At 43.7% G+C, this 23227-nt stretch overlaps 1 protein-coding gene across 2 annotated transcripts in view; it reads left to right on the top strand.

The window, feature by feature from the left end:
- The first annotated feature begins 5468 nt into the window (after nt 1-5468).
- Nucleotides 5469-23227, top strand: part of ZNF71 (zinc finger protein 71) — a 38420-nt gene continuing 20661 nt past the window's right edge. Inside the window, exons 1-2 of one of the 2 annotated variants that reach the window (XM_063088619.1) lie at nt 5469-5516; nt 10512-10577. In XM_063088619.1, the coding sequence (XP_062944689.1) occupies nt 10545-10577 (33 nt within the window). In that variant the 5' untranslated portion in view covers nt 5469-5516; nt 10512-10544. The remainder of the gene's footprint in view (nt 5517-10511; nt 10578-23227) is intronic. The other variant, XM_063088620.1, reaches the window with a different exon arrangement.

Consider the following 23227-nt stretch of genomic DNA (forward strand, 5'->3'; position numbering starts at 1 on the left):
ACTAGATGCTTTGGAAACAGTAATGTCCTGGACAGGTGAACCTTAACAAACTCTCTGGACTCAAAATCAGCTGTTATACAGAACAGTATCCCATTCCAGAGTTTCAGCAACTGGCAACTACACTCCAACTCACAGCACCTGGGATGACGCCCACGCAACCGCCCTGAGAGGATGACCTCATCAGTCCACACCTGAAGTCAATTAAAAGGACTTGCCATGCTAAATGATGCTAACTTTGCCTTAAATGCTTTTCTCTTAACTGTAAAAACCTGATCTATGGCTTTTTCTTTTTCTTTTAATTAAATAAATAAAATGGGGGAGATGTGCAATAGACCAATAGTTATAGAACAAACGTATTTCACAGGGCCTGGTTTTCCAAAGCCCTGCAGTTTCAGGTTTAGCCTAACTTCTTAAAATTATATATAAAAATGTTAACCTTAGAAAAGACAGGAAATTTCCCCCAGGCTAAAATCTCTGCTGTAAGATAAAGAATTGTAATACAGCAAGGTTGCTGGCTCAAGGACAGACAAGTTACTGATTGATGTGTAAAGATACTGGGAGGCTGCTGTAGGGAGAGAGGATATTTGCAAAGATCAAGCTTTTTTTGGTGGATCAACTTAACCTTTTGCAAATTGCATTATGGAATGTCACCTTGCTTGTTTCACTGAATGTTACCAGCCTCTATTGTTAAACTATTACCCCACCTACATTCTTTCTCTGTAACTTTCTGGTCTGGAGAATAAATGTGGGGCAAGATCCCCAATTCATGGTTAATTTCCCAAAAAGAAGGAATGCCTCTCTCTTGAGGATTCTGGGAGATTAACCCCATTGGGACCTCTCACTGCTCAAAAGAAATGGGCTTTGAGTAATCCTTTGTGGCTCTTTCACCCAGGGGAAGAGAGGTGATAAATCCGTGAGAGGCAAAGCAACAGGTATTTCTTTGAGTCTGCCCACTTTTCAGGCCTGAGCCAGCTGCTGTCTACTCACTGGTAAAGGTGAGGGGGTTCCATCCCAGCCTGGCTCATGGAGTAAGGGGCCCACACTCCATCCCTTGTGCCCTCCCCCAAACAAATTCCATACCTGGGATATGTGCTGAGAGCCCGTAACACTGGTAATGTTATTTGATAGTAGGTCTTCTCTCTACTGATGTCCCCATGTCCCCCATCTGTGCATCTCTGATATTCAGGGAGCATTTGTAGGTCCAGGGACGTCCCAAGGAGAAAAATTGTCTTTGGGTCTCCTGCACTTTTGGGGTTGGATCATTTGTGGTCACTGGATTGTTCAAGTAGAAGTGAGTCCTGTCATAAAACTCCAGTACCCATGAGCTGGGAATACATTAGATAAGACAACCTGGGAGAGGGGTGGAGGTGTGGGACACTAGGACACACAAACCTTTATGCATCTTCACCAAGCTCCTACCCTTCTGTTTGGAATCCTGGATTCTGAGCCAGGCACTCTGGAGGAAAAGGGCTCAGCCTGCAGCCCAAGCAACCCCTCCCACGTACCTTTCCCTTGGGACCACTTACCACTGCCACCCCAAACACACACATAAAGCAGACATGGTCACAGCCGCTCAGTATTGGATGAGGTAGACCCTGCCCTGGTACCATCCAGTTCCTCTTTTGGGGAAGAAAGAGGAAAAGCTCCAGCTGGAAGCCACTGGATAAAGGGATGGTGAGTATACCCAGAAGAGGAACTTCTGACCTACAGGTCCTCAGAAATCAAAGAAGACCTAGATAAATGGAGAGATATTTCATGTTCTGGGTAGGACGACTCAGTGTTGTTAAGATGTCAGTTCTTCCCAACTAATCTCTAGGTTGAATACAATCCCAATCAAAATCCCAGAAAGTTATTTTGTGGATATTGAGAAAGTGATTATAAAATTTACATGAAAAGGCAAAAACAAAAACCTCAGAATAATCAACAAATACTAAAGAAGAACAAAATTGGAGATATGATACTACTTGCCTTCAAAACAGAGCTACAGTAATTAAGACAGTGTAATATTGCCCAAAGAATAGACAGATCAATGGAACAGGATAGAGATCACAGAAATAGACCCACATGAATGTTGTCAACTGAACTTTGACCAAAGAGCAGAGGCAATTCAACTGAGAAAGGGTAGTTTTTTCCAACAAATGTTGCTAAGATGATGGGACATCCACATGCAAAAAAAGAAAAAAGAAAAAAGTGAACTTAGACACAGACCATACTTTTTCACAAAAATTAACTTAAAAAGGATCATAGACCTAAACGTAAAATGCAAAACTATAAAGCTTCTAGAAAACATAGGACAAAACCTAAGTGACCTTTGGTTTGGCAATGAGTTTTTAGATAAAACACCAAAATACATGGTCCATGAAAGAAAAAACTAAGTTGTACTCTATTAAAAGGAAATGCTTCTGCTCTGTGAAAAACAGTTAAGAGAATTAAAAGACAAACCACAACTGGAAGAAAATATTTTCAAAACACAGCCACTAAAGGACTTATATACAAAATATACAAATAACTCATACACTCAACAATAAGAAAACAACCCCTTTGAAAAGTGGGAAAAAGATCCGAACAGATAACTCACCAAAGAAGATATACCAATGGCAAATAAGCATAGGAAAAGATGCTTACCATCTCATGTCATTAGGGAATTGCAAATTAAAACAAGGAGGTACCACTGCACGACTATCAGAATGGCTAAAATCTAAAAAGAACTCCCAATACCAAATGCTGGTGATGTTGTGTGCAAAAGGAGCTCTGATTCATTGCTGATGAGAATGCACTTTGGAAGACAGTTGGGCAGTTTCTTACAAAGCTAAACATACTCTTACCATATTATCCATCAATCACACTCCTGGGTATATACCTAAATGAGATAAAAACTTATCCACGCACAAAAAAGTGCACATAGATGTTTATAGCAGCTTTATTCATAATTGCCAAAAAAGAGAAGCAAGCAAATGTCCTACATGTTTTTTATTTTATAGGTGAATAAACAAACTGTGGTACATACAATGGATTATTAGTCAGCAATAATAAGAAATGAGCTATAAAGCCACAAAAAGACACGGTGGAATCTTAAATGCATATAACTAAGTGAAAGAAGCCAATCTAAAAAGATTATATAAAGAAGCCAATCTGATTCCAACTATATGACATTCTGGAAAAGGCCAAACTATGCAGACTGTGAAAAGATCATTGGTTGCCAGGGGTTCATGGGCATTGAGGAGGATGAATGGTTGGAGCACAGGGGATTTTTCGGGCAGTGAACTATTGCGTATGACACTGTAATGGTGGCTACATATTATTATGTATTTGCCAAAACCCTCAGAACTGTAAAACACAGAGTAACCTTAATGTAAACTATGGAGGTTAACAATAATGTATCAATATTGGTTCATTAATTTTAACAAATGTGCCATGCTGATGCAGTGTTTAATAATGGAGGACATTGCGTTTGGGGGAGGTGGGTATAAGGAAAATCTCTGTAAACCTAAAAATGTTCTAAACAATAAAGCTTGTTACAAAACACATACGAAATATAGGCTGGCCGGTTAGAGTCAGACTGTGGTGGTGTTGATAACATCAAGGGCAAGTGTTTCCATACAGGCCAGCTACCAAAAATCAAAACAAAACACACACACACACACACACGTAATGATATATCACTACACACTTACCAGTATGGTTAAAATTTAAAAAAAATAATGACAAATTGTTACCGGACAGGTCCGGCTGCACGCCCACTTGAAAAGGAAAGATAAAAACTCAGAGGTCAAATGGCTGGTGTTAGGAAAGCAGATGCATTCATCTGAAGGAGATGGTAGGCTATCCCATCTCAAAGATTTACATTTACTGAGGGGTTTTTAAAGGAAGGGTTGAGGGAATGGAACGGGGGAGGAGAAAGCAGGACAGCAGGAGATGTGAGCTATGAGGGGTCCGTGTCTGTGAGTCAGGTACAAGGTCTTGCCAAGGCCTCATCTGGTTTCTGTTCTCATCTTCGCTGTTCCCTCAGGACCCTGCAAGGTTTTGATTGGCGCCGGTGTACACGGCTGGTGCCCAAGTCAGCTTCAGTCATTTGGCCTTGATCATTTCTCAAAACTCTACAAGTCTCAAAGAAAGAACTGTTAGCTTTGCAAAGAAGTAATTAGCTTCTCAGCCTTGTTTTCCTACTTACTGATCGAGATAAGAAAGTCAGGGGATAGGAAGCAAGAGTGGAGAGAAAAAAACTCCTTTTTAAAATCCTCCCTCCCTCCTTAGCCCAGGCAGCTTTAGGTCCCAACATGGCTTCAGTCCTGCTCACTCCAACAAAATAACTGGCGAGGATTTGGGGAAACTAGTTATCTCATAAATTGCCACTAGGAATATAAAATGGTATAGTCATTCTGGACAACAGTTTGAAATTCTTCAGGAAAAAACATACCACTCGACTTAGCAATTGCACATTGCTCTGGACATTAATCCCATTTATGTGTCTGCTGAGCAGAGCAGGTTGGCTTTATAGGCAGAAAAGATCTGAAAAAGCAGAAACAGAGAACAAGAAGTGGACTGTTCATTTCAAAGTTACTTTTCGTGTAATGGTTACAGCAGAGGGGATTTCTACCACGCTGGCCAAAATTGCCCTGTTTGAGGATTTGGCTAGTTTCTCTGTCTCCTGATTTCTCAGGAGGTCAGATAAACAACTTCAGTTTCTGCTTGGTGGTGTAGAACTTCAGCCCAAGTAATTCCATCTTGGTTTGGTCTGTTGGGCCTAGTGCAGAGCTCAGCCCAGACCAGTGACCTCCTATCAGTCTGATCTAACATGTTATGCTCATTTGCCGCTCTGTCTGCTTCACAAATGTTCTACAGATAAACATGACTATCAGGCTGGGAATGGCCCAGGCTCTCCCCTCAGTCCAGCCTGCAGAAGATGGGATATGCTTTTATCCCTCTCATTTCTCTGCCTCCACTCGTCCTTCCTCCTTTCCTATTATTTTCCCTCCTCCCTCCCCAACTCCTTCCCTTTCTTTCCTCCTCTTCCTTACACTTCCTACCTCCTGCTCATCCACCTTTTCACCCTTTCCTCTTGCCCCGCTTCCCTCCCCTACTCTTTTCCCTCTCTTCCCCCCCCTTCTCCCTCCTCTCGTCCCCCCGCCCCCTCCCTTTTCTCACCTCTCTTCTCTTCCCACCGTCCTCCCCTTCCTATTTTCCCCCTTCCCATCACACCTCCCTCTCCATCCTCTTCCCCACTCCCCCTCCTCCCCTCCCTCTAGTTCTCTCCCTCCGCCTCATCCCTCCCATTCTCCGCCCCCTTGGCCAAGAGGCCACGGAGCCGCGGAGGCCTCTGGGAGATGGAGCAATGCGGTCTGGTCCCGGATTCGGCTCCGTTCGGTTCCGTCGGGCTCGACTCGGTGGGAGGTGCCCGAGGGGACGCAGGGGCGCGGAGGCTTCTGGGAAATGTAGTCCGGCGCCATCCGCGCAGGCGCACTGCGGCCGGGCGGGCCTAGCGGGCGCGGTCATTGTCTTGGAGGAACGGTGCGCGGGTGAGTCCCTGGCGGAGGCGGGGTCCCGCCCACGTTTTACCCTAGTGAGGACCCGACCTTCGCCCGGGGGAGGCGGCGGGGTGGGGTAGAGAGCGTGCGGGCGGGGAGAGGGTGTGCAGGCTCGGAGAAGAGGGTGTTCGGGCCAGGGACCGGTGTGCATGCCCAGAGAGAGGAGGGGCGCGGGCCGAGGGAGGGGATTGCGGACCTAAAATAAAGGTGGTGCAGGCTGAGGGAGGGGGGCCGTGGGGGCTGGGCATAGGAGTGGAGACCGGAAAGCCTTTATTGACCGTAAGAGTCTCATCCTGGGGAGAAGGCGAGTGTGTGTGTGTATGTGTCAGACAGGGAGAGAGAGAGGCACTGCCTGTGCGTGTTGTCCTGAGACTATGGCTGTCTGTGAATGTGTCTATGTATGTTAGTGTAGGTCTACGTGTGGGTGTATGTGGGTGGCCTTCTCTTTGCTTGTGCGTGTGTGTGCACGTCCTTCACACACACACACACACACACACACACACACACACTCACACTCTTATTCAGAGAGCCTTGGTCTCTCTGTGTCTCTGGGGGGGGTGTATCTTTCTGTGTCTCTGGTTGTGTCTAGTCTTTACCTGTCTCTGTGGGGGGGGGTATATCTGGGTGACCAACTGGGTCCTTCTGTTTGGTGTTGTGTGCCTGTTTGCCTTGATCTCAGTCCATGGGTGTCTCTGTGTGACGGTGCCTTTCTGGTGTCCACCTGTGTCTAGTCTTTTCCTCTGACTCTGGGTGCATGAGTGTGGGGGCGTCTCTCCAGATGTCTGCCTCTGTGGGTGTCTTTCCCTCTGTGTGTGTGTGTCTGCCTGTGTGTCTGAGTGTTTCTTGGTGTTTGTGTGTGACTCTGTTGGGGTGGGTGTATGTGTGTGGGTGCATCTGGTGTGTGCCTTCCAAAAGTGTGTGTGAAAGACTGTGTGTAACCTGGACGAGTGAGTCTAGCCGAGCCACTGCCTTCTCACCCACATATCTCCTAGCCTTGCCATCCCCACCGCCACCGGATTCCCTGGCTCCTTCCTGCCTTCAGAGCCATATCTGGTCTACAGAAGGCTCTGGGGGGTGGAGGCTTAGGAGGGCAGGAAGTGTGTGTTAAGTGACAGGATGTAGGGCCAAGGGGGTGCTGTTTCTTCTTCTACCTCACATAAGGCCTTCTTAAAGGGAGGTCAGAACCCCTGAAGATCTCCATCTTCTACTCTGTTCTGACCAAGGAGGTATTGATTTGTTCAGGGAACATGTATCAAGTCAGTGCTGTTCTGGGCACTTTGCTGGAACTAGCTCATTTACAGGCCTCCCAATAACTCTGAGGTAGGGACCATTCAACAGATGGGGAGACTAAGGCTCGGAGACTTTAAGTGAATCACCCAAGGCTACCTCCTAGGCTTCTGGGTTCCAGAGCTCCCACAGTTAATCTCCAGATAAGTGAGAAATCCTATTTTTCTTTTCAGCTCAGTTGAGACAAGGTTGCAGGGGATTTTCCCCAAGAGAATCTCCTCTTAGAAACAATGAAAATGAAAGAAAGGAAGGAAATGCCAGAAAGCTCAGAGGACGAAGAGGAATGAGGAAGGCACTGGCTTTGTAGCCACAGACTGAAGGCCAAACAGTTTGGTGGTCCCCAGCACTCTGCTCCTGGGCAAGTCACTTTATGGTTTTTGGGGTGCAGTTTGCCTTCATGGGCTTCTTGCTCCATTAAAAAAAAAAACACAAAGTATTTTGTGATTTCATTGCTACAAAGACAAATATAATCCAGGCTAGATTAGATTCACCTTTTTTCTTATGATTTTAAAAGAAATTAAGACATTCTCATGGGCCCCTGAAGGTATCGTGGGCCCCAGGCTCTGTGCATGCTGGTTAACTTGGCCCTGGTCATGGTTGCAGTCCAGGAAAAGGAGCCAGTGTTGACCTCATAGCTCAGGGGAGAGACTCAGAGGCCACTAACCCATAAGGAATATAGTTTTAAAAATTAAATTCTTTTTCAGTAATTATGATAGTAATATGAGGTTGCTGCACCCAGGGAAACAGTTCAAAGGAATAAAATGAAAAAAAAAAAATAGTAACCCTTTCCTTCTCTTCTCATTCCCACTCCACATTCTGGAGGCTCCAGCCTGGCCTCATTCCACAACCTTCCCCAGGCTCAAAAACGCTTGTTGGTTTGTTTTTCCACAAAGGGGCTGAAGTTATGCATAAAACCATGTAACTTGCTTTTCTCACTTAATGAACCACACACATTTCAATAGATGCAGAACTAACTCCAGCTTTCTGGAGCTGACTCGATATTTCATAGTATGAAGGCCCCACCATTTATTTGACCCATTTCTTTATTGATGGGTATTTATTTTGTTTCCAGGTTTATTGTTGTTGTTTATTTTATTTTATTTTTTTGTCTCTAGCAACAGTGCTAAAATAAATATTTTTTCTGTGTATAACATTTTACATGGAGCTTTTATTGCTATGGGCAGATTCCCAGGAATAGGGTTGCTGGGTTATGGAGATTGTATATTGCCAGCTCACTTTCTAGAAAAAGGTTGAGAAACTCAGTTCCTTCACCAGTGTGTGAGAGGGCCTGTTTCCTTGCATCTTTACTGGTGTTAGAAGTTAACGCATTTATTCATTGAACTCAATGTTTAGGCATCTCCCATGTCCTAGATGCTGGAGATAAAACCCCAAAATGATCACCCCTGCTCCCTGAGGGGCTTATGTTCTGGTGGAGGGAAGACAGATGACAAACTAGAAAACAAATATTAAAAAAAGACAGTTGTCCATAATAATGTGTGCTATGAGAAGATAGAGGAAGAGGGAGTTGTTGCTTAAGCTCAGGGCTTGGGGGCAGGGACTTCTCCAAGGAGGTGACATTTGAACTGACCTTGAGGTGGGGCCAGCCATGGGAAGAGCATTCCTGGCAGAGGGAACAGCCGATGCAAAGGCCAGTGTGCCTGGGCCGAGTGTAGGAGGGTGGAGGGGGCAAGGCCATCAGGGACAGACCGTAATGGCTGTGTGGGTAGCAGTGGTGGGTGTGTTTGATGGTGGGGGAAGCCACTGGAGAGTTTTAAGCCAGAGGATGTTTTACTGAGTGCTTATGGCAGGCCTGGCATGGTGCCTCAGAGCTTATAGACTCTAAGTGGTAACCCACAAGCCCACAGCTTTGTGATCCTTTCATTCTCTTTAAAAAAATAAATTTCATTTTATTTTTCAACCTCGGCACCACTGACGTTTGGGACCTATCATTCTTTGTTGGGGGAGCTGGGGCAGCTGTCCTGTGCGTTGCAGAATGCTGAGCAGCCTCCAGGTCGCTACCTACTGAATGCCCATATCATACCCCCCTCTCCCAAATTGTGACAACCATGAATGTCTCCAGACATTGCCAAATGTCTCTGGGGGTAGGGGGCAGGGGATGTAAGATCACCCTTCTCTGAGAACCACTGGTATAAAGGTTTCTGCCAACTTGGCCTTATATATCCCCCCCTACAATTTGAATCACTTAGCTTTTTGCATGTGAAAGTTGGGGCCATTTGGCCTCAAAAAGATCCTTCTTTTTGTGAGTGATTTCTTACACTTTAAGAAGCGTCAGAATCATCTACAAAACTTGTTTGGAAATATTGAGTCTGCGGCCCCACACAGATCGTTTAATTCAGAGGTTCTGGGCTGGGGTCCAGGAGTCTACATTTTGAGTAATAATATATGAATAAGCATTCTCAATGATGCTGAAACTGCACAGTGGCTGAAGGGCTATTGTATAGGAGAGGGCTAGGGATTTTTAGTGATCCCAAGAGGTTGGAGATTTAGGGAGGCACAGTTCAGGCTATAGCAGAAGGAATACTTGTTTCCATTTAGAGGCATTTGTGGCACAGGTAGTGAGTTCCCCGTCAGGAGAGGCATGCATGTCCTAGGTCATCATGGAGCCAGGACATGAGCCAGCATGTCTCAAACTCCAAGAATTTGCCCTAACCTGTGCCAGCTATCCTATTTTTTTCACTTTATTTTTTATTAAAATGGGTTACTGATTTTTTTTTTTTTTTACTTAAATCAAGTTAGTTTAAAAGGACACTCTGTGTGTCTACCAAAAATAGAAGCTGAGCATTGCTTTAGAAAGGGAAACAAAGATTAGAGCTAATGAAGGTAAAGCCAGTTATTTCTAATGAGATAGTATGGTCTGCCTAAGTTTGGGGCCTGAACCCTGCTTTTCTGTTGTTCAAAGGGGAGAGTAGGAGGGGCTGGGGGATATTAAGACACACTAGCAGCCACTGAGACTTTCTCCTGAGCATGGAAGCTAATCGAACCAGGATGCGTTCTCCTGGGGTGAATTCACCTCTGAGAGTCCCTGGGCAGCTGTTTTCCACTCTTTGGAACATAATCAACAGTAATAATAACAGTGGGTGTTTATTGAGCTCTTACTGTGTGCAGGGCACAGCTCCAAGTTCCTTACATGTATACTTAGTCAAACCTCACATTAACCCCAGAAGTCTGGGAGAAGTGCCCAAAGGGTCTGGGAGCGATGCTGGGGCATCTGGTGGTCCAGCATTCAGACCCAAGGAGGGGATCTGGGAAGAGCAACTGGGAGAAGGCAGGGGGTTGTGTTGCCCCCAGCAGCCTGTAGGAATGTGTGTGTGTGCATGCATTTGGGAGGCAGCAAAGCCTAGTGGTTAAGCATGTGGACCCAGACATACTGTGCCTGACTCCAATCCCAGCTTTGTAATCTTGGGTGAGTGGCTTCTCTCTTTGGGCCTCAGTTTCCTCATCTGTGAAATGATGTCAATAGAGGTAGTGCTCACCTTCTAGAGTGGTTGGAGGATTACATGAGACATTTATCAAGTGTCTTGCATGCAGTATTCGCTGTGGATGTGTGTGTGTGTCTGTCTGTCTGTCTCTCTCTCTCTCTCTGTCCCTGTCTCTCAGTGGATGTGTGTCTGTCCTGTCTGTCTGTGAGGCCAGCCTAGTCCTGGTCTCTCACCGTGCCTCCCTCTTTTGACCCCTCAGGCCCGTTCCCCGGTTGCCCTGGGCAGTGGAGGCATGGCCGCTCAGCTGCTGACCGATGAGGCCCTGGTGAGTCATGCCTGTCTCTCACCATCCTTTCCAAAGACTAGAGCCCAAAGGGCTGGGCTTCTGCCCTCAGATGAGCCTCTGCCCACCTGAGCCCCTTCCAGGCCACGTCTCCTGGGGGCTGTATGCCCTGATGAGGAGGACAGTACCTATGGATGATACTGATTTTCTGTCCTACACAATCCAGGCCCAACAGCCCCTCATTCATCCCTGACACTAGCTGTAGGGTCAGTGTGGGGGACAGGGTAGCTTGAGTGGCCAGGCCTGCCCTCAGGCTCTCAAGAGACACAGGTGGGTCCCTAGGAAGTGATGGTTAAACCTGTGATGTTGAGTGAAAAGGACCTGGGCAGGATGATGGGAGGACTTGTGGCCTTTAGAAAGGGGCAGACAGCACTAAATGTCTCTTACGAACACCCATGTGTTCGGTGAAAGTGCAAAAACGTGGGAACAAGGTGCATGTTTAAGACAGTGGCTACCTCCTGAGAGAGGAAGGAGGATACTTTTGGGTGGGGTCCCCGGGTGTCTTCAGTTCTGGCCCTGATGTTTTATATCTGGCTGGGTGATGTGTAAGTATATGGATGTTTGTTGTATTTTTCTCTAAACTTTCTTTTATGCCAGAAGTATTTCATGATAAAAAATGTGTATATAAATATTTGTTATAGAAAGTTGGCAAAATCCAGTAAACCATAGGTAAGAAAATATAATTCACCCATAGACCCTCTACCCAAAGATAACCATGTGGATATTTGAGTATTCATTTATTTCTTCCTCCTCAGATGATTATTTTTTAGTTGACCAATTATTGGCTCTGCGATTTTAATCTCATTTTTTTTCCCATCCAACTTTATGCAATAAATATTTCCCCTTGCCTTTGAAAACTTTACAAACATCACTGTTTTGGCTGCATAATCAGTGTATCTAAATGTCCATTCAGATTCAGTATTGGTGAATTTGACTTTTTTTAAAAATCCTTTTTTATGCTGTAAATAATATATCACAAAGGAAAAGAAAATTCCTGGTAGGTAAGGAAATGCATTATCATTATAAAATTTTTAAAAATCCAGAAAAATATAGCTAAGAGAATCAAAGTCACCCATGATCTTACCCCAAAAGACAACTATAGAATATTTGAGTGTCTTTCCTTCCTTGGATTTACATATTGTTTTGCACAGTAAGAATCACTCTGGCTAAACAATTTTTATATACTGCTTTCTCAGTGAAGATTTCATCCTGAACATTTCTCCACATCATTAAAAAGTCCTGTGTAACATTGTTTTAATGATTACATAAAAATTTTATCTGTGGCTGTACCCTGCTTTACTTAATGTTTCCCTTGTTGGATATTTATGGGTTTCCAGTTATGCATGGTTATAAACAATGTCACAAGGGATGTGACTGGGCATAAATCTTGCCCTGTGTTTTGTATGATTTCTTTAGGAGTGATTCCTGGAAGAGGAATACTGGGTTGGATATTTTTGAGACCTTTCATAAGTCGTCATATTACTTTCCAAATCAGTTGTGGCCATATGTGTTCCCACAAGGGTGTCTGAGAGGTCCTCCGCTCCTTTACACTGGCTGTTGTCAGGTATTTATTCTAAACATTGGATGTAAATGATAAATGGGTATATAGATAAATGGATATAAATGACAAATGGTATACCCCTTGAGCTTAATAGGTGACAGATGGTGTCACGTGATATCTTTCTGAGTAGCATTGTTTGTATTAGTGAGGTTCAGTTCTTAGAAAATGTTTAGTAGACATTTCTCTGGGCAGGTAAATGATCCATCTTGTGCTTTACCCGTCTACAGGAATCTTAGCATTCTTAAAAATTTTAAAGAAGTGTGTGTGTATAAACATTTGTAGCAAATATTCTTCCCAGGTTTGCTTTTTGTTTCTTAGTTTATGTATTTAACTGTATTTTTTCAGTACAAAAGCATTTCATGTTTTTTAGGGGCTGTCCGGTTAGCTCGGTTGGTTAGAGCATAGTGCTGGTGGAGTGTGGTGCTGATAACACCAAGGTCCAGGGCTTGATCCCTATGTCAGCTGGCCGCCAAAAAAAAACAAAAAAAGTAAAAGCATTCATATTTCTAAAATTGAATCTGTTGGTCTCTTGGAGCACTGTAGTGTCTTTCTTCATCTTTAAGCTGTGCAAGGATTTCTTTGTCCACAGGTCAGATAGCATCTGTATTTTCTTCCTGTTTACCATTTATCATTTGAATGTTAACAATGAACTTTTGAATCCACCTGGAATTTATTTTGCTGTATAAATGTATCAGTTGACTTATCCATGAGTTTTGGTTTTTCATGTCTTCATTTATTTCATATGTTTGTTGAGATACACTTCACATACCATGAAATATACAATTTATTGGTTTTTGGTATATTCACAGAGTTGTGCAACTATCTGTACAATCAATTTCAGAACATTTTCATCATCCCCAAAAGGAATCATGTACCCCATTAGCACTCACTGCCGTTTTTATATATATATATATATATGAAGATATTTCAAAAACTTCATGGAAAGATTCATATTATGTTTTAATTCTATTTTTCCCAAAACTTTTTGAAGTAGTCTCATATATCACCCCACTTAACCCATATGACAACCATGGAGGGGGACATTTGTTATTATGAAGCCCATTTCACAAATAAGGCTCAGAAAGGGAAAGACTGTTGTCCAAGGAAACGCAGTCAGGGAGGGGCAGAGCCAGGATTCTGTTGCCTGCTGCCTGGCTCTGGAGCCCACCCTCTTAGCCACTGCCACATACTGCCTCCCCTGCCTCCATCAAGTGGTGGCCCCTCAGGCACAGGGGGCTGGCATGAGCCCAGGCCCTGCTGGGCGGTCGCTCTGGGGACCATGAATGGACTTGTCAACTGGGAGGGTGAACTATGGTTAGTATCAGGGAGAGGAAGGGGCTCAGAGGGCTGGAGAGACCCAAGTACTCATGGGCGTCAGGTACAGTAGCTGATATTGAGCACCTACTGTATGGTATGCACTACTATTCTGAGTGTCTTATGTGGATTAACTCATTTAATCTTCCATACCAACTCTACTTGTTTATTCATTCATTTATTCAAGAGCCATTTACCAAACCTCTGCTCTATACCAGTCATTGTTCTAAACGCTGGGGATACAGTAGTGAGCAAGATGGATGTATTAGTCAGCTGCCATAACAAAGTACCTCAGACTGGACTGCTTAAACAACAGAAACCTATTTCCTCACAGTTCTACAGGCTAGAGTTTGATATCAAGGTATCAGCAAGGGTTGGTTCTTCTGAGGCCTCTTTCCTTGGCTTGTAGATGGCTGTCTTCTCCCTCTGTCTTCACATTGTCGTCCCTCTGTGCATGTCTGTGTCCTAATCTCCTCTTATATAGATACCAGTCAGATTGGATTAGGGTTCACACATATGATCTTATTTTACCTTAATTACCTCTTTAAAGATTGTCTTCAAATACAGTCACATTTTGCGATACTGGGAGTTAGGGCTTCAACATATGAATTTTGGGGGACACAATTCAGCTCATAACAATGGACAAGATCTCTGTCCTCTTGGAGTTGACATTTCAGAAGGGGGACAGATGATAAATCTGAAGCAGTACATTGTGGGATAAGAACCACAGAGGGAATGTGGACTGGGGTTGGGTAATAAGGGAAGGCCTTTCTGAGAGAGGGTTGCATTTGAGTAAAGCCCTGGAGGTGAGGGAGCCCTCCAAAATGTCTGGTGAAGGGCATCCCAGGCAGCGGGAACAGCCCGTGCAAAGACCCTGAGGCAGGGTTGTGCCTGGCATGTTTAGAGCACAGCAGGCAGGGGTGTGCAGCAGAGTTAAATGAGCAAAGGGGAGCATGGTGTGAGGTTAGGGCAGAGAGGCAGTGAGGGGCCAGAGGGCAACGGCCTTGTTGGCCAAGGCCAGACTTCAGCCTTCTCTGTGAAGGGGGTGGGCACTGTGGGTGGGTTTTGAACAGAGGAGGGATGCCATCTGATGTGGGTGTTGTGATGGGAGAGCGTACTGCCACCATCACCATTTCACAGCTGGGCTAACTGAGGCACTTGAGGAAGGTCCCATGGCTGCTAAGTGGCAAAGTCAGGATTCAAACTCAGGACTTTGGCTCCAGCATGTACCTGCCTAACCCTCTGGCAATCCTGCCTCTTTCCCAAGCTATGAATGGCTTTCAGTCCCATGAAACGGCTCTGACGATCACATTTTATCACATCTGTCAGCCTCACTGCTTGGGAAGAGTGTGGAACCCTGCCCCAGGGTCAGTTGTCAGCTCACAGGGGACTCCCCGGTGCCTGTCCCCAAGGCCATATGGACAGCTTCCTGGTCCTAGCAGTCCAGGCTGGTAGCTCAAGGGACCTGCGGTGGGAGGTGGAGGTGTTTTCATCTTTCCCTAGAAAATATAGCAGGTGGTTAAGAGGTACAAAGTTCCAGTCGTGCAGGATGAATCAGTTCTGGAGAGCGTGGTTAACAATACTGTTTTGTATACTTGAAATTTGCTAAGAGGGTAGATCTTAAGTGTCCTCACGACACACACAAAAAGATAACCATGTGATGTGATAGATGTGTTAATAAGCTTGATAGTGGTGATTATTTCACAGTGTATACCTGTATCAAAACATCACATTGTATACCTTAAATATGTACAGTTTTTATTTGTCAATTATACCTCAATAAAATTAGAAGGAAAAGAAAGAAAATATACCACATGGGAATTTCTCCAAGTGACAACAGACACAATGATCATGACAATAATAATAACAATATATTGGACTGGTTCAGTCTCTTCACAAAGCTCTGAGTTAAAAACTTTCAGATAATAATAGTCATATACTGCATAATGATGTTTTGGTCAACGATGGACCACGTATATGAGGGTACTTCAAAAAGTTCATGGAAAAATGTAATTAAAAGATAATACTAATCTCTCCAGGAACTTTTTGAAGACTCCTTGTATGATGGTCCCATAAGATTATAATGGCTGTAGCATACAGCCTAGGTGTGCATTAGGCTATACCATCTGGGTGTGTGTAAGTACACTCTGAGATGTTTGCACAAAGAAATTGCCTGACACATTTCTCAGGATGTATCTTCATCATTAAATGATGCATGACTATAATTATAATAATAACTAAGCTTTATTGAGCATTTGGTATATACCAGGGGCTCATTTTTTTCACGGGAGTTTTCTCCTTTAATCTTTACCACAACTCTTTGAGGTAGCAACTCTCATCATGTCCGTTTAACAGATGAGGAATGGAGGCTCAGAGAGGGGAAGCTGGAAAATAGGGAAGCTGAATTCGTGCCCAGGCCCAGTGACACCTTAGTCCACAATCTCACCCAGTACTTTACACCCAGGGTTCTCAAACTCACCTGTCTGAGGGCTGCCAGGTAGCTTGAAGGAGGAAGTGGGCAGCTGGAACCTGTGGCAAACTGGAGCTCTCTTTCCCTGTCAAAGGGGCAGCCACCACTCATCTTCAGCCCAGGGTGGCCAGATGTTCTGGTGATTAGAGAGAAACTAGAAATACGTTTTTCTCAGTGTAATACATAGATTTTTTTTCATGTGGGTAACAAAAACAATTTTGAAACCCTCGTAGGGGTGAAATAGAAAACGTGCAGCTAGTTTCAGGTTGAGGAATGTCTTCCACGCAGGGCACACATACAGCTTCCAGTCTTTTCTTGTACAGTGGGAGTTGTCCCATTGGGTCACTTCGGGACATCAGGCACCTTCACAGAGCCCTGGCTCACACACACAAATGATATGAACAACCAGCACTGGGTGAGATTTGCAAGTGTTCACTAAATTAAGAACAAGGGTAGATTATCAAGCATCGTCTCTGGAAATATTTTCGGGGTCACTCGCAATCCAGAAGAGAAATGCCAGCTGGGACACCTTGCAATATTTAACCAGCTGTTTTGTTTACAGGCAGAGGATATGCCATCTTTCTCAGGGTCTAATTCAAACGAAGCACCCTTTGGTTGTAATGTCAACCAGATCAGTATTATATGTGGATGAGGCCATCTAATGTTGGGGCTGAGAGCTGGACTGACTGGTTTTTTTTTTTTTTTTTTAATTTTATTTTGTCGATATACATTGTAGCTGATTATTGCTCCCCATCACCAAAACCTCCCTCCCTTCTCCCTCCCCCTCCCCCCCAACAATGTCCTTTCTGTTTGCTTGTTGTATCAACTTCAAATAATTGTGGTTGTTATATCTTCTTCCCCCCCCCCCGGTTTGTGTGTGTGTGTGTGTGAATTTATATATTAATTTTTAGCTCCCTCCAATAAGTGAGAACATGTGGTATTTCTCTTTCTGTGCCTGACTTGTTTCACTTAATATAATTCTCTCAAGGTCCATCCATGTTGTTGCAAATGGCAGTATTTCATTCGTTTTTATAGCTGAGTAGTATTCCATTGTGTAGATGTACCACATTTTCCGTATCCACTCATCTGATGATGGGCATTTGGGCTGGTTCCAACTCTTGGCTATTGTAAAGAGTGCTGCGATGAACATTGGGGAACAGGTATACCTTCGACTTGATGATTTCCATTCCTCTGGGTATATTCCCAACAGTGGGATGGCTGGGTCGTATGGTAGATCTATTTGCAATTGTTTAAGGAACCTCCATACCATTTTCCATAGAGGCTGCACCATTTTGCAGTCCCACCAACAATGTATGAGAGTTCCTTTTTCTCCGCAGCCTCGCCAGCATTTATCGTTCATAGTCTTTTGGATTTTAGCCATCCTAACTGGGGTTAGATGGTATCTCAATGTGGTTTTGATTTGCATTTCCCGGATGCTGAGTGATGTTGAGCATTTTTTCATATGTCTGTTGGCCATTTGGATATCTTCCTTAGAGAAATGCCTACTTAGCTCTTTTGCCCATTCTTTAATTGGGTTGCTTGTTTTCTTCTTGTAAAGTTGTTTGAGTTCCTTATATATTCTGGATATTAATCCTTTGTCAGATGTATATTTTGCAAATATTTTCTCCCACTCTGTTGGTTGTCTTTTAACTCTTTTAATTGTTTCTTTTGCTGTGCAGAAGCTTTTTAGTTTGATATAATCCCATTTGTTTATTTTTCCTTTGGTTGCCCGTGCTTTTGGGGTCGTATTCATGAAGTCTGTGCCCAGTCCTATTTCCTGAAGTGTTTCTCCTATGTTTTCTTTAAGAAGTTTTATTGTCTCAGGGTGTATATTTAAATCCTTAATCCATTTTGAGTTGATTTTAGTATACGGTGAGAGGTATGGATCTAGTTTCATTCTCCTGCATATGGATATCCAGTTATCCCAGCACCACTTGCTGAAGAGGCAGTCCCTTCCCCAGTGAATAGGCTTGGTGCCTTTGTCAAAGATCAGATGGAAGTAAGTGTGTGGGTTGATTTCTGGATTCTCTATTCTATTCCATTGGTCAGTGTGTCTGTTTTTATGCCAGTACCATACTGTTTTGGTTATTATAGCTTTGTAGTATAGCTTAAAGTCAGGTAGTGTTATGCCTCCAGCTTTATTTTTTTTGCTGAGCATTGCTTTGGCTATTCGTGGTCTTTTATTGTTCCATATAAATGTCTGAATAGTTTTTTCCATTTCTGAGAAAAATGTCTTTGGAATTTTGATGGGGATTGCATTGAATTTGTATATCACTTTGGGTAGTATGGACATTTTCACTATGTTGATTCTTCCAATCCAAGAGCATGGGATATCTTTCCATCTTCTTGTATCCTCTCTAATTTCTCTCAGCAGTGGTTTGTAGTTCTCATTATAGAGATTTTTCACCTCCTTGGTTAACTCAATTCCTAAGTATTTTATTTTTTTGGTGGCTATTGTAAATGGGCAAGCTTTCTTGATTTCTCCTTCTGCATGTTCACTATTGGAGAAAAGAAATGCTACTGATTTTTGTGTGTTGATTTTGTATCCTGCTACTGTGCTGAAATCATTTATCAATTCCAACAGTTTTTTTGTAGAGGTTTTAGGCTGTTCGATATATAGGATCATGTCATCTGCAAACAGGGACAGTTTGACTTCATCTTTTCCAATCTGGATGCCCTTTATTTCCTTCTCTTCTCTGATTGCTCTGGCTAGTACTTCCAACACTATGTTGAATAGGAGTGGTGAGAGTGGGCATCCTTGTCTAGTGCCTGTTCTTAAAGGAAAAGCTTTCAGCTTTTCCCCATTCAGGATGATATTGGCAGTGGGTTTGTCATATATGGCTTTAATTATGTTGAGATACTTTCCCTCTATACCTAACTTATAGAGGGTCTTTGTCATGAATGAGTGCTGAACTTTATCAAATGCTTTTTCAGCATCTATAGAGATGATCATATGGTCCTTGTGTTTGAGTTTATTAATATGGTGTATCACATTTATTGATTTGCGTATGTTGAACCAACCTTGCATCCCTGGGATGAATCCCACTTGATCGTGATGAATAATTTTTCGTATGTGTTGCTGTATTCTGTTTGCTAGTATTTTAGTGAGGATTTTTGCATCTATATTCATCAAGGATATCGGCCTGTAGTTTTCTTTTTTGGTTATATCTTTACCTGGTTTTGGTATCAGGATGATGTTTGCTTCATAGAATGAGTTTGGGAGATTTGCGTCCATTTCAATCTTTTGGAATAGTTTGTAAAGAATCGGTGTCAATTCCTCTTTGAATGTTTGGTAAAATTCTGCTGTGAATCCATCTGGTCCTGGGCTTTTCTTTGTTGGGAGCCTTCTGATAACAGCTTCAATCTCCTTTATTGTTATTGGTCTGTTCAAATTTTCTACATCTTCACGGTTCAGTTTTGGGAGCTTGTGTGTGTCCAGAAATTTATCCATTTCCTCCAGATTTTCAAATTTATTGGCGTATAGTTGTTTATAGTAGTCTCGAATGATTCCTTGTATTTCAGATGAATCAGTTGTAATATCGCCTTTTTCATTTCTAATTTTTGTTATTTGAGTCTTCTCTCTTCTTTTTTTTGTTAGCCATGCTAATGGTTTGTCAATTTTATTTATCTTTTCAAAAAACCAACTTTTTGATTCGTTGATCTTTTGAATTGTCTTTTGGTTTTTAATTTCATTCAGTTCTGCTCTGATCTTAATGATTTCTTTCCGTCTGCTAACTTTAGGATTGGACTGTTCTTGTTTTTCTAGTTCTTTAAGGTGAAGTGTTAGGTTGTTCACTTGCCATCTTTCCATTCTTCTGAAGTGAGCATTTAATGCAATAAATTTTCCCCTCAATACTGCTTTTGCAGTATCCCACAGGTTTTGGTATGATGTATCATTGTTTTCATTAGTTTCAATAAATTTTTTGATTTCCTGCTTGATTTCTTCTTGGACCCATATGTCATTAAGTAGAATGCTGTTTAATTTCCATGTGTTTGTATAGTTTCCAGAGTTTTGTTTGTTATTAATTTCTAGTTTTAATCCATTGTGGTCTGAGAAGATACATGGGATAATTCCAATTTTTTTGAATTTATTGAGACTTGATTTGTGACCTAATATGTGATCTATCCTGGAAAATGATCCATGTGCTGCTGAGAAGAATGAATATTCTGAGGTTGTTGGGTGGAATGTTCTGTAGATATCTGCCAATTCCAATTGGTCTAGAGTCTTGTTTAGATCTTGTATTTCTCTACTGATTCTTTGCCTAGATGATCTGTCTAATATTGACAGTGGAGTGTTCAGGTCCCCTGCTATTATGGTATTAGTGTCTATTTCCTTCTTTAGGTCTAATAGAGTTTGTTTTATAAATCTGGCTGCTCCAACATTGGGTGCGTACATATTTATGATTGTTATGTCTTCTTGATGGATCAGTCCTTTTATCATTAAGTAGTGTCCCTCATTGTCTCTTTTTATGGTTTTTAGTTTAAAGTCTATTTTGTCAGATATAAGAATAGCCACTCCAGCTCGTTTTTCTTTTCTGTTTGCATGGTAAATCTTTTTCCATCCTTTCACTCTTAGTCTGTGTGAATCTTTATGGGTGAGGTGGGTCTCTTGTAGGCAGCATATAGTTGGGTCCTGCTTTTTGATCCAGTTAGCCAGTCTGTGTCTTTTAATTGGGGAATTTAAGCCTTTTACATTAAGAGTTGTTATTGAAAGGTGTTGATTTATTCCTAGCATTTTATTGGTTGTTTGGTTGTCTTAGGTGTCTTTTGTTCCTTGCTTTCTGATTTACTGTTTGGTTTCTTTGTTTGTTGGTTCCTTAGGTTGTAGATAGTGTTTTTGTTAGCTTGTTTTCTCTTCATGAATGCCATTTTTATTGTACTAGCGGGTTTAGATTTTTCTTAGGTTTTTATGGCAGTGGTAGTTATTTTTCAGGAACCAAACCCAGTACTCCCTTGAGGATTTCTTGTAAGGGTGGTCTTGTGGTAGTGAACTCCCGCAGTTTTTGTTTGTCTGAGAAATATACTATTTGCCCCTCATTTCGGAACGATAGCCTTGCAGGGTAGAGTATTCTTGGCTGGCAATCTTTGTCTTTTAGTATTTTGAAAATATCATCCCATTCCTTTCTAGCTTTTAGGGTTTGTGATGAAAAGTCTGATGTTAACCTGATTGGGGCTCCCTTATAGGTGATTTGACGCTTCTCTCTTGCAGCTTTTAAGATTCTCTCTTTGTCTCTGAGTTTTGCCAATTTTACTATGACATGTCTTGGAGAAGGCCTTTTTGGGTTGAATACGTTTGGAGATCGTTGAGCTTCCTGGATCTGAAGATCTGTGATTTTTCCTATACCTGGGAAGTTTTCTGCCACTATTTTGTTGAATATGTTTTCAATGGAATCTCCATTTTCCTCCCCTTCTGGAATACCCATGACTCGGATATTTGAGCGCTTGAGGTTGTCTGATATCTCTCTCAGATTTTCTTCCATGTCCTTGATTCTTTTTTCTTTCTTTTTGTCTGCTTGTGTTATTTCAAACAGCCCATCTTCAAGTTCAGAGGTTCTCTCTTCAACTTCGACAAGCCTGCTGGTTAAACTCTCCGTTGTGTTTTTTATTTCGCTGAATAACTTCTTCAGCTCAGCAAGTTCTGCTACATTTTTTTTCAGGACATTGATTTCCTTGTATATTTCCTCTTTCAGATCCTGTATACTTTTCCTCATTTCATCATGATGTCTAGCTGAGTTTTCTTGTATCTCATTCAGTTTCCTTAGAATTATCACTCGAAATTCCTTGTCAGTTATTTCAAGGGCTTCTTGTTCTATAGGATCTAGAGTATGAGATTTATTAACTTTTGGTGGTGTACTTTCTTGATTTTTTGTATTTCTGGTGTCTTTTTTTTGGTGTTTATTCATTGTGGCAGGGGGTTTCACAGTCCACCGGTTTGAGACTAATGACTAACTAGGATGTTGCTGTGGTTGCCAATTTGGTATGGCTCCCGCCGTGACTGCTCAGTTGGCCTCTAGTGTCTTGTGTGTGTGGTTGCCTCGGGTCTTGGGCTTCTCCGGGGATCCACCTTTCTGGTCAGCTTGTACTCTGCTAGGCTGGTGGATCACGTACCACAGGGTGTGTGATCTCTGTTGAGCTTTCACTTTCTGTACAGGACTTCTCCCCGTTCCATGTGCTCTGGCCCAGGCTGTTAGATCGTGCAGTGGCGACCCCACCAGGTGTGTGGTTTCTGTCGAGTCTCCGCCTCCGTGGCCGCACGTCTCCCCCCTCTGTGCACACTGTGCTGGGCTGGGGTGTGTCTTCTGCACCCCTCGTCTATCAGCTGGGCTTTCAAGACCCTGCTCAGCACCGCCTCGCCCAGGAAGTCTACCAGGTTTCTGCTAGGCACAGACGACCGGTCTCTCTGGGTGCCTTTGTAGCACTGTGTAGATCTTTCTCGGGTCTTGTTCACCTTTGTATCCCCCCGGTATAAACCGAGTCTAGTGCCCGCCTGCAGCCTGCTCTCCGGCAGGTTCAAGCGGACCTGGGAACTCTCCTACCACACTATTCCCAACCAGAAATTCGTTAGGCTTTTTTCCAAACTGGTGGTCGCAGAGATGGTATCTGCCTCCCAGTAACAGGGAGTTTACCGGGGCCGGAGTCCAGGGTGTGGTGGAGTGACAGTCGGCCCGCCCGTACTTCCTAGCCCTCCCAACACTGGTCGGGATGCCCCACACCCCCAGCCGCACCAGAGAACCGCGGAGGGAGTGGGGGAGGGAGTGGGAGAGGAGGCCGGCCCGCAGGGTCCGGAAAGCCCCGCGCCAGGCCAAGCAAATGGGCTCAGTGATGGCCGAGCAGGGCGGAGCTGCCCGCACCTGGGAAAATGGAGGCAGCACCAGGGCAGTGAGTGGCCTGGTGGTGCAGGCGGAAGCCGCGTGGGCATCCACCCCCCGAACAGAGCTGTGCCAGGGATCACTCACAGTGCTGTGCCAGGTCGGGCGCTCGCTCTGTCTCTGGTTTGTTGCCTTCCGTGTTCTCGGCGCTGCCGCCTCGGGCTCTTCAGTCGCGGCGCCGCTCGGGCGCTCCCAGGAATCTTCTTTAATGCCGGCCTGAAACCTCGAATCCTGAATAGGGCAGCTGGCCGCCTTCAGTGCGGCCCCAGCCTCCGGGATCCTGGCTGCATCCACAGCAGCCCTGGCGCCGTGTTCCCTGTTTCAAGACTCGCTTTTGCAGCTAAGAATCAGTTCTTTTCCTGCTCCACACTTCAAAGCTGTTGCCTGTAAATGAGGCAGCCTCTCCTGCCAGGGGCAA

Source organism: Cynocephalus volans, chromosome 3, assembly GCF_027409185.1.
Source record: "Cynocephalus volans isolate mCynVol1 chromosome 3, mCynVol1.pri, whole genome shotgun sequence".
In the NCBI taxonomy this organism is placed as follows: domain Eukaryota; kingdom Metazoa; phylum Chordata; class Mammalia; order Dermoptera; family Cynocephalidae; genus Cynocephalus; species Cynocephalus volans.